At 43.5% G+C, this 16,392-nt stretch overlaps 1 protein-coding gene across 31 annotated transcripts in view; it reads left to right on the top strand.

The window, feature by feature from the left end:
• The window catches only part of LOC124038294 (ankyrin-3-like), a 147,658-nt gene that overhangs the window by 62,780 nt on the left and 68,486 nt on the right, over positions 1-16,392 (top strand). For 28 of the 31 annotated variants that reach the window (XM_046353986.1, XM_046353979.1, XM_046353977.1 and 25 more), the window contains 10 exons: positions 2,086-2,184; positions 2,817-2,915; positions 5,232-5,330; positions 5,561-5,758; positions 6,598-6,696; positions 7,206-7,304; positions 7,633-7,731; positions 7,863-8,060; positions 9,352-9,450; positions 10,267-10,365. In XM_046353986.1, coding sequence (XP_046209942.1) covers positions 2,086-2,184; positions 2,817-2,915; positions 5,232-5,330; positions 5,561-5,758; positions 6,598-6,696; positions 7,206-7,304; positions 7,633-7,731; positions 7,863-8,060; positions 9,352-9,450; positions 10,267-10,365 — 1,188 coding nt within the window. The remainder of the gene's footprint in view (positions 1-2,085; positions 2,185-2,816; positions 2,916-5,231; positions 5,331-5,560; positions 5,759-6,597; positions 6,697-7,205; positions 7,305-7,632; positions 7,732-7,862; positions 8,061-9,351; positions 9,451-10,266; positions 10,366-16,392) is intronic. The other 3 variants (XM_046353994.1, XM_046353991.1, XM_046353995.1) reach the window with 1 other exon arrangement.

Genomic DNA, 16,392 nt, shown 5'->3' with positions numbered 1-16,392 from the left:
TTCCAAAGATTCCACGAGTTCCAAGGTTTCCACGGGTCCCAAAGGTTTTGAAAGAACTCCATAGGTTCCAAGGTTTCTTTCCAAGGATTCCATGGGTTCCAATGTTTCCATAGGTTTCAAGGTTTCCACAGATTCCATGGGTTTCAAGGTTACCATGGGTCCCAAGGATTCCATGGGTTCCAAGGTTTCCATGGGTTTCAAGGTTACCATGGGTCCCAAGGATTCCATGGGTTCCAAGGATTCCATGGGTTCCAAGGTTAACATGGGTTTCAAGGTTACCATGGGTTTCAAGGTTACCATGGGTCCCAAGGATTCCATGGGTTCCAAGGATTCCATGGGTTCCAAGGTTTCCATGGGTTTCAAGGTTACCATGGGTTTCAAGGTTACCATGGGTCCCGAGGATTCCATGGGTTCCAAGGATTCCGTGGGTTCCAAGGTTACCATGGGTACCAAGGATTCCATGGGTTCCAAGGTTACCATGGGTTCCAAGGTTACCATGGGTCCCAAGGATTCCATGGGTTCCAAGGATTCTATGAGTTCCATGGGTCCCAAGGATTCCATGGGTTCCAAGGTTACCATGGGTTCCAAGGTTACCATGGGTCCCAAGGATTCCATGGGTTCCAAGGATTCCATGGGTTCCAAGGTTACCATGGGTCCCAAGGATTCTATGAGTTCCAAGGATTCTATGGGTTTCAAGGATTCTATGAGTTCCATGGGTTTCAAGGATTCTATGGGTTCCAAGGTTTCCATGGGTTTCAAGGATTCTATGGGTTCCAAGGTTTTAATAGGTACCAAGATAGATATCCTGCCATTACATTGTTAATGATAAATCTAGTTATGGCTCAAGACAGACAAGTCTTACTGTTTAGCAGACTGTATTTTTACTATAATCTGGCCTTTTAGATTTAAGGAACAACAGCCTTCCAGCAGCAGAGAAATGGTCTACTAGTTTGTTTATTAGACTGCATTTAGATATTCATTTCCCAACCCCAGCCCCTTTAGGCCTGTGCATGGGACATTAGTTACGTCTGTTAGTGCTGTTTCCAGAGTAAAAACAGAAGGACCTCACCCCACCAAAAACAATGGCAGAGCAGTCTGCCCTCTCAGAATGCCTGTTTTGGTCAGCATGGCTACCAGGCTGGTGGATATGGCTAGTATCTTTACTTGGCTTTGTAAATGTAGATATCACTGCATGATAGTAGATGCTAAAAGCATTGCCAATAAATAGTTTAGGTAGTTGGATTAACTCCTTCTAATATGTTTTAAACTTAATGGAACCATCTGTGTCTTATGGTGAATGTCAGATATATTACATTTATGATTAAGTGTTTAATGCAAAAACATATCTTATTTGAATGAAACCTCAAGCTGATTTGTTTATTCTAAGAACAGAAATAGAAGAGTGTATAATGCTCACAACTTATTGGTTTATGTGCTGGAAGCTTGGTCAACCACCTGCCTTGTATTGGTTTATTGGCTAATTGAATTGGGGGATCTCTGTAAATTGATAGCTTTATCTAAAATGATCTCTCTGATTGGATACCTTTAGCTGAGTTGTGACATTTCCCTTATATTCCTCTTGCTTGGAATGCTGCTTCCCTCTAAGCCATGGTTTCATTAGGAAGCCCCCAGTGAATTAAATAGGTTACATTCACATGTGAAGACACCATGTATTTATGATACATGGGGTCAACAGGCTGTTGTAATCCTACATAAACTACAGTCTGTAACTGCAGACTTTATGTCCCTATGTCTATCCTTATTGGGTGGTAGTTCATGTGTTACGGTCCAGTATGAAACTGTTGTAAGGTTGAAATAATCATGAAAGCTCATGATCACTTCGAATGGTATGACATATGAACATCAACATACCATTCACACTCTAGTCTACGGGATTTGTGTTCGGGTTTTCAAAACAAAGACTTGCTCTGCCACGGTGAGAAAAGTCATGTTTGATTGTTTATGTGTACAGTAGTAGCCCGTATACTTATTCGAGTATAGATAATATGAGAGACTAATATCAAACCCCTGGTTGTCTCTGACTCCTGTGTCGTTGTTGTGTGCTCTGCTCTCCTGCTCCCTCAGAGCGGCTTCACTCCTCTCCACATCGCTGCTCACTATGGCAACATCAACGTGGCCACGCTTCTGCTGAACCGAGGGGCCGCTGTGGACTTCATGGCCAGGGTAAGGCTGCTCTGCCCTCTGCTGGACAGGAGGAGCTACTAGCCACACTCCACTACACTCTATGGAAAATTACACACGACAGACTGCATCCTCTTTGCATCATATAGTGCTTCAAATCACCCCACCCTCCCACTGCCAATATACTGTACTCAGATCATACAATGATAGTGTCAAAATCATAACAACACGTATCAAGGAATGTAACAACAGACCCCCTAATGCGTCAACATTAGAGCTTAGCCTAATGGGTAACAATGATAGCTTGTGATTATATGAAATGGCAGCGTCAAGCTGTAGTGTTTGTGTTTCTGTTGGAAGTCGACAGTAATGAATGATTCGCTCCACAGTAAATTACACAAGAGATGGAGTATAATACTCAAGAATGAACAGCTTTCCACCCACTTAGTTAAACATACCACATGTGATATTCAGAATACTTTGAATATCAGTTTGTCAAATTGTTGTTTGTTTCTCAAATTATGTTTTTGTAACAATATAAGGCTGGCGTCTTTCCCTTGCTGGATTCAGATGCTGTTTAGGTTTGTTAGTATTGCCATATGGACCACATCCAGATAATATTGACAGCTCTGTACTGTGTGGCTCACTCCGACCTCCTCTCTCTGTTCTAACAGAATGACATCACACCTCTCCATGTGGCATCTAAAAGAGGAAATAGTAATATGGTCAAACTGCTGTTGGACAGAGGCTCCAAAATAGATGGCAAGACCAAGGTGAGTGCCTTCACAGAATTAAATAGAACATTGTTCAAATATATATACTAATATATTAATATACAGTACCAGTAAAGGTTTGGACACCTATTCATTCAAGGGTTTTTCTTTATTTTGACTATTTTCTACATCATAGAATAATACTGAAGACTTCAAAGCTATGAAATAACGCATATGAACACATGGTGTCATGTAGTAACCATACAATCCTTTACCTTGGTGCCATCCTTTACCTTGGTGCCATCCTTTACCTTGGTGCCATCCTTTACCTTGGTGCCATCCTTTACCTTGGTGCCATCCTTTACCTTGGTGCCATCCTTTACCTTGATGACAGCTTTGAACACTTTTGGCATTCTCTCAACCAGCTTCATGAGGTAGTCAACTGAAATGCATTTCATTTAACAGGTGTGCTTTATTAAAAGTTAATTTGTGGAATTTCTTTCCTTCTTAATGAGCTTGAGCCAATCAGTTGTGTTGTGACAAGGTAGAGTTGGTATATAGAAGAGAGCCCTATTTTGTAAAAGACCAAGTCCATATTATGGCAAGAACAGCTCAAATAAGCTAAGGGAAACAACAGTCCATCATTACTTTAAGACATGACGGTCAGTCAATCAGGAACATTTCTAAAACTTTAAAAGTTTATTCAAGTGCAGTTGCAAAAAACCATCGAGCTCTATGATGAAACTGGCTCTCATGAGGACCGCCACTGTCATGTTTTGTCATTAATTATCATGTCTTGTCCCTGTGCTTCCCCTTCTATTCGTTTCCCTCTGCTGGTCTTATTAGGTTCTTTCCCTCTTTCTATCCCTCTCTCTCCCCCTCCCTCTCTCACTCTCTCGCTCTCTCTTCTCTCTATCGTTCCGTTCCTGCTCCCAGCTGTTCCTATTCCCCTAATCAATCATTTAGTCTTCCCACACCTGTTCCCGATCCTTTTCCCTGATTAGAGTCCCTATTTCTCTCCTTGTTTTCCGTTCCTGCCCCGTCGGATCCTCATCTATAATTCACCGTGCTGTGTCTATGTTTTGCCCTGTCGTGTCGTGTTTCCCTCAGATGCTGCGTGGTGAGCAGGTGTCTGAGTCTGCTAGGTTCAAGTGCCTTCCCGAGGCAACCTGCAGTTCTCGATCAAGTCTCCAGTCTGTTCTCGTCTTTACGAGTAGTATTATGCTTTTTGTTTTGTAAAGTTTCTTACTGGATTAAAGACTCTGTTTTCGCCAAGTCGCTTTTGGGTCCTCATTCACCTGCATAACAGCCACAGGAAAGGAAGTTACCTCTGCTGCAAAGGATAAGTTCATTGAAGTTACCAGCCTCAGAAATTGTAGCCCAAATAAATGCTTCACAGAGTTGAAGTAACAGACACATCTCAACATCAACTGTTCAGAGGAGACTGTGTGAATCAGGCCTTCATGGTTGAATTGCTGCGAAGAAAGGACACCAATAAGAAGAAGAGACTTGCTTTGACCAAGAAACACGAGCAGTGGACATTAATTAAACCGGTGGAAATCTGTCCTTTGGTCTGATAAGTCCAAATTTGAGATTTTTGGTTCCAACCTTCTTGTCTTTGTGATATGCAGAGTCAGTGAACGGATGATCTCTGCATGTTTCCCACTGTGAAACATGGAGGAGGAGGTGTGATGGTGACACTGTCTGTGATTTATTTAGAATTCAAGGCACACTTAACCAGCATGGCTACCACAACATTCTTAGTGGGACTATCATTTGTTACTCAACAGGATAATGACCCAACACACATCCAGGCTGTGTAAGGGCTATTTGACCAAGAAGGAGAGTGATGGAGTGCTGCATCAGATGACCTGGCCTCCACAATCACCCTACCTCAACCCAAGTGCTCAGCATATGCTCAGCATATGTGGGAACTCCTTCAAGACAGGTTGAGAGAATGCCAAGAGTGTGCAAAGCTGTCATCAAGGCGAAGGGTGGCTACTTTGAAGAATCTCAAATATAACATATTTGTTTATTTGTTTAACACTCTTTTGGTGACCATATGATTCCATATGTGTTATTTCATAGTTTTGATGTCTTTCACTATTATTCTACAATGAAGAAAACAGTAAACATAAAGAAAAACCCTCGAATGAGTAAGTGTGTCCAAACTTTTGACTGGTACTGTATATGCCTAGCATGCAGCACTTTGTCATTGATGAAAGGCCATGTTATATATATTTTTAACCCTGTTCTATTACAGTATGTATGCACTCACTTACATATTATCAAGACTTGTTTTTTTCAGTCCATAGTAGGCTGAGTGTTTCATGACCTTCCACTCTGTGGTCCTATTGACCGTGTTGTTGTGTGTAGGACGGACTGACACCTCTTCACTGTGGAGCGAGGAGCGGTCATGAACAAGTGGTTGAGATTCTGCTGGACCGCGGAGCACCCATTCTGTCCAAGACAAAGGTAACACCTGCTCCTATCGTATACTTTGTTGCTCAAATTATAATACTTGCATCTAACTTGTAAAACACATGTTCATCCATGTAACTTTCAAGGCGCATTGATCTAAAATTGTTTGCAAATGTCTCCTACCATTGATAGAATTGTGATTGTCACAAAACTTTTCTATACTGTTCCATTTTAAACCACTACAGATCATTGATATAATAACATTATGTCTGTAACACTTCTAGAACGGGCTGTCCCCTTTGCACATGGCCACTCAGGGCGACCACATCAACTGTGTCCAGCTACTCCTCCAGAATGACGTCCCTGTCGATGATGTCACCAATGACTACCTGACGGCGCTACACGTGGCCGCCCACTGTGGACACTACAAAGTGGCCAAGCTCATAGTGGACAAGAAAGCCAACCCAAACGCTAAAGCACTGGTGAGAAAGAGGGGTGAATGGTTGGGCTGCATGTGTAAGAAGAGAGAGAGATTATCAGGGTGTACAAATTCAGGTTTCAAATGCAAATGCTGTGGGTACAATCAAGCTTTCATAGCAGCATTTCCGTGCACACAGAACCCTGAACCTGCGTCCTGAGGGCGGGAGCTCAAATGAGTTGTGGAGAGGGAGGGACGGATTTTTCATGTCACTCTGCTGACTACTCTTGTATAATGTTCTGGTAGTTGTTTCTGTTTGTGTCCTGTTTGCGGTGATGATGAGAGGAAAATCTCAATTGCAAGTGACAACGAGATAGAGTGAGAATGGGGGAATAAGAGGGTGGGGTCGGCAACTGTCTTTTTCTTTAGCCAGGCTCATTTCCTGATTGCACAGTAACTTCCCCTTTCCATACTGATAAAAGTAATCAGAGACAATGCACGCCCATCCCTCAGTTATGTGCCATTCACAACAACACAGTAGGTTGAGCTCTCATAAAGCTCTCGTATAGATAGATGTTTCTGTGTGTGTTTGTGTTTGAGAGTGCACATATGTGTGCATGCCTGTGTTCTGAGAGAGAGAAGACTGATTTGGGACACATCACTGAGTAAGTTGTTATACTTTGTGGTGACTGAAACCGTGGTTGTGGTGACTCTGAGGTTTACTGGCAAGGAGAAACTGTGTGGATAATTGTTACACGACTGTGGCATAAAACTCCGGTAAGGTTTACAACAGGAGCTTACTCTCTCACATGTTTAAACTATTACATAAAAAATAGGGGTAAATACCTGAGGAGTTGAGTAGTTTCTGTTTATAGACTTGGTTTTGTGGTATTCTGTTTCTAGAACGGCTTCACCCCGCTTCACATCGCCTGCAAGAAGAACCGCGCCAAAGTGATGGAGCTGCTGCTGAAACACGGCGCATCGATCCAGGCTGTGACCGAGGTACGCTAGGGTTAGAAGGCTGGGCTGGGCCTGGGGTAACACACAGGGCGTTAGGGGTCGGAGGACAGACTGGGTTGGGAACTTCAAAGATCTTAGACAAATGAATCATTTTGTTTAGGTACAGTTGAAAATAATTCATGTGAGCATTTCTCTTACTATAAGACAGAAGTGTCAAACTCATTTTGCCTCGTGGACTGCATTTGCTCTTCAACGAGCTCTGTAGGGCTGCACTGAAAATGTGTTATATTTCCTTGGTGTCAAAATTAGCTAAAAAAAATAGTCCCTTATCCATCGTTTTGGGAATATTCCACGCTCCCTGACTGTCTAGGTTTCATTTCAGTGATTATTAGCAAGCTGGACACAGTAAAGAAACTGTTTGAATGTAGGTCCATTATCATTTCTACACAGTTTCGATTTTGGGACATATGTTTGACACCCCTGTTCGAAGGTATACAGTACAGTTGAACCCATGCTATTGATTGGTAACTATCATCGTGATTTGCTTGCAGTCTGGACTTACTCCTATCCACGTGGCAGCCTTCATGGGACATGATAACATTGTCAACTCTCTGACACATCACGGAGCTTCACCCAACACCACCAACGTGGTGGGTGTCACACTACACTCAGCTCTTCAGAAATTCAACAAAAAATGATAAGCTAGTCAAAATTGAGTAACACATACTATGCAGATGACCAATGTCTGTCTGTCTGTCTGTCTGTCTGTCTGTCTGTCTGTCTGTCTGTCTGTCTGTCTGTCTGTCTGTCTGTCTGTCTGTCTGTCTGTCTGTCTGTCTGTCTGTCTGTCTGTCTGTCTGTCTGTCTGTCTGTCTGTCTGTCTGTCTGTCTGTCTGTCTGTCTGTCTGTCTGTCTGTCTGTCTGTCTGTCTGTCTGTCTGTCTGTCTGTCTGTCTGTCTGTCTGTCTGTCTGTTCCAGAGGGGTGAGACAGCGCTGCACATGGCAGCACGGGCGGGTCAGGCGGACGTGGTGCGATACCTGCTGCAGAATGGAGCTAATGTGGAGACCAAGGCCAAAGTGAGCAGGGGTCAAGGAGCCCTCCACACACACCTTCGTTGTCGAACTGGGTTGAGAACCAATGTGGTGTCACTTTTTTGCACATTGTGAAGAGAATGGACAGAATATAATAGTATTTGTCTCCCCCCCAGGACGACCAGACGGCGCTGCACATCTCTAGCCGGCTGGGGAAGGCTGACATCGTCCAGCAGCTGCTGCAGCGGGGGGCTTCTGCCAATGCTGCCACCACGTCAGGCTACACACCTCTCCACCTGGCTGCCCGCGAAGGTCACGAGGACGTAGCCGCCATGCTGCTGGACCAGGGTGCATCACTCTCAGCCTCCACTAAGGTCTGTGTGATTGGGTTAGGGTCCAACCAGAAAACTAAAAGCAATCACTCACGAATAACAGTTCAACCATAGTCGTTGTGGTTTAGTCAGTTGATGATCAGCAGGGTCAGGCTAAGGACCGTGTGGATTGAACATTTCTACCATTGATTGGAGAACTATAGTCTATAGTCTAACTTTTCCTTATCACTGGTGTTTCTTTTTCTTTTTCATTTCCTAAACCTTATCAGGATGAAAATGACATGGAAGCTATTTTCCTTACGCTTTTACTCATGTAATTGAGCTATGATCTTCTTGAAGGTCAAATAAGACCTTGGGGAATTGGGGCATGTGTACGTGATTTTGTGCCTCTGTATCTATCTATCTATCTATCTATCTATCTATCTATCTATCTATCTATCTATCTATCTATCTATCTATCTATCTATCTATCTATCTATCTATCTATCTATATCTGAGGGGATTGTACCTTAGATACCGTAGCTGTCCAGAGACATGACGTCAAATCATAGTGGGACCAGTTGATTGGCTGTGCTGACGAAATCAGTGACTGCAGAGGGTGCCAAACCGCCAAACCAAACACACATTCATTTTGTTTTAACAATAATACCATTTAATGTTTTATTTCTTGATTTAACCTTTTTTTTAACTAGGCAAGTCAGTTAAGAACAAATTATTATTTACAATGACGACCAATAAGAAGTATAATTCCTTTGGAGATGTTAGAAAATAGAGAACAGCACCTGAAGAAAAATAGGCCCTGACGACATCACAATCGCATGGCAATTTTGAGTGTGTATTACAACATTAGGAAAAATTAGGCCAAACGTTGCTGTGTGTGATATGGGAGTTATCTGTAGGAGTTCCACATTCCTCTGGAAAATATGACCTAATTTCTTAAAATACCCTCCCTAACACAGAGGGACTTCGCCAAGATGAACATGATCACATTATACACTATTCTTTTATAGATGACGAATAGGATATGAAAAACAGACCCAGTGACATCATTTCTCAGGTTATCACAACGCACTGAGCAAGCCAAACACCTTTCCCACCCACCATACTTCCTTTCACATGGCAATGAATCGAAAGTGAACGAGACCCTGCTATAAGGTTATTTAACAGTATGCCGTTGCAGTGTCCCCGTCTGTTGCTGTTTGCAACATTGTACATCTTGAATGCACTTCAGCTCTCCTGTTTAACAGACAGTGCTGTCAGTTAGGTTGTCAGAGCAGGTCGGTTCTCCCTGGCTGTCTCATGTTGATGCTGTGTCTCCTGATGTCTTCTACAGAAAGGGTTCAGTCCTCTTCACGTGGCAGCCAAGTATGGGAAGATGGAAGTGGCCAGCCTGCTTCTTCAGAAGAGAGCAGCTCCAGATGCAGCTGGAAAGGTAGGATATGGGAAGAGAGCAACTCTTGAAATACGATAACATTCACTTGGCCGTAGAATTGGAATTGCTTCTAGTTCTATGGGATTGGTTGTGGTGTTTGAGAGCAATATAATTCATTCTAATAGAGTGAGTGAGATAGTAGAGGTCCACTCTCCCCTCGCCTCTGTTGGAATGGATGTCATACGACATCCTGTAGGACTTTGGTCTCCTACCAAAGTATCACCCGCGTCTCTCTGAAAAGTAGCAGAACCTTACTGAAGATAGACTGTAGGAGCTGCAGGGCGGCTGAGGGAAATCATGACTTCTCCCAAGACGGCACAGCAAACAGACGCTTGTCCATCCATCTTAAAGTGCTAAATATAAAAGCAAGCAGGTATCATAATGAAGATGGAGTCTCCTAAAATAACTTTGTTTGTGGTTTGTGGTTTAACAGTGCTTGGTGGTGTCACGCTTAAACAAGTTCCCATCTAATGGTGTATCCACACTGTAGCAAAATAATATGCAGGCTGTCACGCACACACAATACCATAATTTGGTTTCCTGGGTGAGTGTATATCACTAGAAATATATTTTCTGCTGCATATATTTCTGTTGAAATATTCTTTATTTTGCTAGTTGTGTGGATGCACTGTCAGTGGGTTTCATTCAGCTTTGTGTGCTCATTGGTGTCACACTAAAACAGGTCCCCGTCTGAAGTGGGTTCCGTCAGCTCCATGGCTTTTCCGTCTGTTCTGATTATGTTCTGGCTTCCCCCCCTGCTGGTGCTTTGATGTTTGTGCTCCTTCTAATGTCGTGTTGCATGTGTGTGTGTTTTAGAGTGGGCTAACTCCACTGCATGTAGCTGCTCACTACGATAATCAGAGAGTGGCTCTACTGCTTCTGGATCAGGGAGCATCTCCCCACGCCTCCGCCAAGGTACTTCACTCAAACACACAATATCATACACAGTCAGCATAATGGGACTAGTACCATACTGATTTGGATTCATTGATCTGATTACAGTTTTTTTTTTTGCGCTTTGGTACAATTTTCAGAAGTATCTGGTGAATTTTCTTTGCAACTTTGCCTAGAAGGCCAGCATCCCGTAGTCGCCTCTTCACTGTTGATGTTGAGACTGGTGTTTTGTGGGTACTATTTAATGAAGCTGCCAGTTTCTCAAGCTGGACACTCTAATGTACTTGTCTTCTTGATCAGTTGCTCAGGGGCCTCCCACTCCTCTTTCTATTCTGGTTAGAGCCAGTTTGCGCTGTTCTGTGAAGGGAGTAGTACACAGCATTGTATCAGATCTTCAGTGTCTTGGCAATTTCTCACATGGAATAGCCTTAATTTCTCAGAACAGGAATACACTGACGAGATTCAGAGGAAAGGTCTTTGTTTCTGGCCGTTTTGAGCCTGTAATTGAACCCACAAATGCTGATGCTCCAGATACTCTACTAGTCTAAATAAGGCCAGTTTTATTGCTTCTTTAATCAGGACAACAGTTTTCAGCTGTGCTAACATAATTGAAAAAGGGTTTTCTAATTATCAATTAGCCTTTTAAAATTATAAACTTGTATTAGCTAACACAACTTGCCATTGGGACACAGGAGTGATGGTTGCTGGTAATGGGCCTCTGTACACCTATGTAGATATTCCATTAAAAGAAATCTGCCGTTTCCAGCTACAATTGTCATTTACAACATTAATAATGTCTACACTGTATTTCTGATCAATTTGATGTTATTTTAATGGACAGAAAATTAGCTTTTCTTTAAAAAGAAAAGGACATTTCTAAGTCCCTGTCATGCCCTGACCTTAGAAATATTATTTATTATTTACCTTATTTATTCTCTATGTTTGGTTAGGTCAGGGTGTGACTCAGGTGGGAGAATCTATGTTTTCTATTTCTTTGTTGTTTTTGCCTAGTGTGGTTCCCAATCAGAGGCAGCTGTCTATTGTTGTCTCTGATTGGGGATCATATATAAGTTGCATTTTCTGTTTGGGTTTTGTGGGGTGTTGTTTTCCGTTTATTACCTGTGCCTGACGGAACTGTTCGCTTTCGTTTTTGTATTCGTTATTTTTGTTTGAGTGATTCTTGACAATAAAGATCATGAACACTTTCCAAGCTGCGCTTTGGTCCACTCTTCCTTACAACGACGAGCGTTACAGAACACCCCACCAAAAAAGGACCAAGCAGCGTGGCCAGGAGGAAAAGGGATCCTGGGCCCGGGAGAAAAGGGAGTGAAGGACATCCTGGACCTGGGAGGAGGTAGTGGCAGGGGACAAGACCCTGCCATGGAAGCAGGCGGAGGCAGCGAAAGAGGAACGGCGGCGATACCAGGAGTCAAGGCAACGACGGAAGCACATGAGGCAGCCCCCCCAAAAAACATTTTGGGAGGGCGGCACACGGGGAGATTGGCGGAGGTAGGGTTTCGACCTGAGCCAACTCCCCGTGCTTACCGTGGTGAGCGTGTGACTGGTCAGGCACCGTGTTATGCAGTGATGTGCACGTGTCTCCAGTATGCATTCATAGCCAGGTACGCTCTGTTCCAGCTCCCCGCAGTTGCCGTGCTAGAGTGGGCATTCAGCCAGGACGGATTGTGCCGGTTCAGCGCTCCTGGCCTCCGGTGCGTCTCTTCGGTCCAGGATATCCTGCGCCGGCTCTATGCACGGTATCCCCAGTTCGCCAGCACAGCCCAGTGCGGCCTGTTCCAGCTCATCGCACTTGCCATGCTACAGTCGGGGATTCAGCCAAGACGCGTTGTGCCAGCTCTGCGCTCCAGACCTCCAGTGCGCCTTCACAGCCCAGCATATCCTGCGCCAGCTCTACACACTATGCCTCCAGTGTGCCTTCATAGCTCAGTGCGTCCCGTGCCAGCTCTCCACACTCACCGAGCTGGAGTGGGTATCCAGCCAGGATGTGTTGTGGCAGCTCCCTGCACCAGGCTTCCAGTACGTCTCCTCAGTCCGGTGAGACCTGTTCCGCTCCACGTACGAAGCCTCCAGTGATGATCCATGGTCCGAAGCCTCCAGTGATAATCCATGGCCCGGAGCCTCTAGTGATAATCCATGGCACGAAGCCTCCAGTGATGATCCATGGCCCGAAGCCTCCAGTGATGATCCATGGCACGAAACCTCCAGTGATGATCCATGGCATGAAGCCTCCAGTGATGATCCATGTCCCGGAGCCTCCAGTGATGATCCATGGCACTGAGCCTTCAGCGAGGATTCCAAGTCCAGAGCCTTCAGCGAGGGTTCCCAGTCTGGAGTCTCCAGCGGCGGTCCGGAGTCCCCAGCGACGGTCCGCAGTCCAGAGTCTCCGGCGACGGTCTGCAGTCCAGAGCCTCCGGCGGCGGTCTGCAGTCCAGAGCCTCCGGCGGCGGTCTGCAGTCCAGAGCCTCCGGCGGCGGTCTGCAGTCCAGAGCCTCCGGCGGCGGTCTGCAGTCCAGAGCCTCCGGCGGCGGTCTGCAGTCCGAGCCTATGGTGGCAATCTGCAGTCCCGGCGACGATCCCCGCAGTGCGGGGGAGCCTAAAGCGGGGCGGAGTCTGCATCCCGCACTGGAGCCCCCACCGAGAGTAGATGCCCACCGGGACCCTCCCCTATAGGGGGGGGGGGGGGGGTGTACTGTCTCGCCCTGACCCTAGAGATCCTTATTTATTCTCTATGTTTGGTTAGGTCAGGGTGTGACTCGGGTGGGAGAATCTATGTTTTCTATTTCTTTGTTGTTTTTGCCTAGTGTGGTTCCCAATCAGGGGCAGCTGTCTATCATTGTCTTTGATTGGGGATCATATATAAATTGTCATTTTCCGTTTGGGTTTTGTGGGGTGTTGTTTTCCGTTTAGTATCTGTGCCTGACTGAACTGTTCGCTTTCGTTTTTGTATTCGTTATTTTTGTTTGAGTGATTCTTGACAATAAAGATCATGAAAACTTTCCAAGCTGCGCTTTGGTCCACTCTTCCTTACGATGACGAGCGTTACAGTGCCGCCAAACTTTTGAACGGTAGTGTATGTCTCGATTGAAATCATTGCCTGCTTCATCTATGGCCTGAAGGAGGGTGGTACACTCGTGGGGAAGGCAATCATACCTCTTCCAGCTATAGTGTAATCGTATATTGTATTCTACTTGTGTATTGTAGTGGTCCCACTTGGGTCACATACCAAAATGTGTTGACTGTTGACACTTTGGAATATATTACGTTATTACAGTACTGAATTCTAGTGCAACCTAATTTTGGATAGATGTTTACTGTATAGGGGATGCATTTCTTTCTTGTTTTGGACTTTCTGGATTGTTTGCATATTGGTATTGATATTGTATTACTGCATTGTAGGAGTATTTCGCTGCACCTGCTGTAACATCAGCTAATTTGTGTACTCGACCAATAAACTTCCACTTGATTTGTGACTGAAGTAAAATCATAGTAATTACTGTACCTAAGGTTTAAGTGATCATCAATTAAGAGCAGTAGGATTAAGTAATGGGAACTTGTATTTTTAATGAAAGTGAAGAGAATCATATCAAAAGTAATGAAACATTGCATTGCGAAAGGCAAAGACTTGAAAGGTAAAGATATAAACCTGTATTGCAATGTGGAACATGTATTTGAAGATGAAACACTGATTAAGTTTGGTGAAAAAGTGACTGAGTTTGTCGGTTTGACTTAGTCAATTGAAAATGTGCTAAGAGTTTTGAAACAACTGTCTTTTTGATGATGTGTTTGAGTTTTGAATTAAGAGTTGTGAAATGCACCACATACTGTAAAGCAGGCATAATGTAGATGTTTGACCTTTTGGTCCACAGTGTTGGTTTGTTGTCTCTTGTCCTTGACCTGTCTTGTCTTTGACATTGTCTTTGAGAGTTAGATGTAATCTTTGGATTGGCTTAACTTTAAAGACATCTAGGAGCTGAAATAGTACATCATCTAGTATATCATCTAGTAGTAAAATGTACATCATGCTACAAACTGATGTGTTTTATTAAACAATGATGATGTGAACCGGAGAGGATAGGAGTGACTTAACTTCCAGTGCCATCTTTCAAAGAGCAACCATGGATGATATAGGCTAGTAAACGTGCTATTGTGTGATAGGATTGAGTGCAAAGTTGACTGCTTCATTTTGCTTGTTTGTCAAGACTGTCACAGCCTTCTGTGTGGTCCCATAGAAAAGCATGGTAACTAAGTTACTGCTGTTATTGAACCGCATAACAGTTTGACAAAGCTCTTCGTGTGCCAGAGTGGACCATGTCCAGTGATTTAGGGTCACCTTTTGGTTGGCTTGTGGTCATACAGGCCCTGCTGTAGTGTTGGGAATTATGCTCAGGCTATCCACTTACATCCAATAAAATTGTCTTGGATGAAGGAAGCCGTGTAAAACAATATTTCTCTCTCTTTCTATTCACACCCCTTGACTTTTTCAACCCCCTGTGTCAATACATGTTAAAATGACCTTTTGCAGTGATTACAGCTGTGAGTCTTTCTGGGTAAGTCTCTAAGAGCTTTGCACACTTGAATTATACAATATTTGCACATTATTCTTTTAAAAAATCCTTCAAGCTCTGTCAAGTTGGTTGTCGATCATTGCTAGACAGCCATTTTCAAGTCTTGCTATAGATTTTCAAGCCTATTTAAATCAAAACGGTAACTAGGCCACTCAGGAACATTCAGTGGTATTCTTGGTAACATTCTTGGTAAGCAACTCCAGTGTATATTTGGCATTGTGTTTTAGGTAATTGTCCTGTTAATAGGTGAATTTGTCTCCCAGTGTCTGTTGGAAAGCAGACTGAACCAAGTTTTCCTCTAAGATTTTGCTTGTCCTTAGCTCTATTCCGTTTCTTCTATCCCCCCAAAAAACTCCCTTGCCAAGGATAAGCATACCCATAACATGATGCAGCCACCACTATGCTTGAAAATATGAAGAGTGGTACTTCGTGATGTGTTGTGTTGGATTTTCCCCAAACATAACGCTTTGTATTCAGGACAAAAAGTTCATTTCTTTACCACATTTTTTGAAGTATTACTTTAGTGCCTTATTGCAAACAGGATGCATGATTTGGAATATTTGTTTTCTGTACAGGCTTCCTCCTTTTCACTCTGTCATTTATGTGTATTTTGGAGTAACTACAATGTTGTTGAATCATCCTCACTTATGTCCTATCACAGCCATTAAACTATGTAACTGTATTAAAATCACCATTGGCCTCATGGTGAAATCCCTGAACGATTTCCTTCCTCTCTGGCAACTGAGTTAAGAAGGGCCCCTGTATCTTTGTCGTGACTGGGTGTAATAATACACCATCCAAAGTGCAATTCATAACTGCACCATGCTCAAAGGGATATTCAATGTCTGCTTTTTTACCCATCTACCCAATAGGTGCCCTTCTTTGCAAACCATTGGAAAAGTCTCCCTGGTCTTTGTGGTTGAATCTGTGCTTGAAATTCACTGCTTGACTGAGGGACCATACAAATAATTGCATATGTGGGGTACAGAGATGGGGTAAACACTATTATTACCCACGGAGTGAGTCCATGCAATTTATTTTGTGACTTGTTAAGCACATTTTTACTCCTGAACTAAATTAGGTTTGCCACAACAAAATGGTTGAACTCTTTTTGACTCAAGACATTTCAGTTTTTTATATTTGATTAATTTGTAAACAATGTAAACAATTTGTAAAATAATTCCACTTACGGGGTATTGTGTGTAGATCAGTGACACAAAATCTAAATTTAAATCATTCAAAATTCAGGCTCACAAAAACAAAATGTGGAAAAAGTAGGCACTGTAAATCTGTGTTAACAAGCTTCAGTCAGTGTCTCACTTTTGGAAATGAACTAAATCTTCTCTTGGAGGCTCAGGTTTGGCTTGGTGAGATTATAAGGGTTATAAGTCCCAAGACAGAAAACAGTTGATGTGTTTCTCAGCTGCCTGCCCTTCTGGCTTCAGTCACAGAAACACACACA

This window comes from Oncorhynchus gorbuscha, linkage group LG06 (assembly GCF_021184085.1).
Source record: "Oncorhynchus gorbuscha isolate QuinsamMale2020 ecotype Even-year linkage group LG06, OgorEven_v1.0, whole genome shotgun sequence".
Lineage (NCBI taxonomy): Eukaryota > Metazoa > Chordata > Actinopteri > Salmoniformes > Salmonidae > Oncorhynchus > Oncorhynchus gorbuscha.
This window is presented reverse-complemented; position numbering and strand designations above follow the sequence as displayed.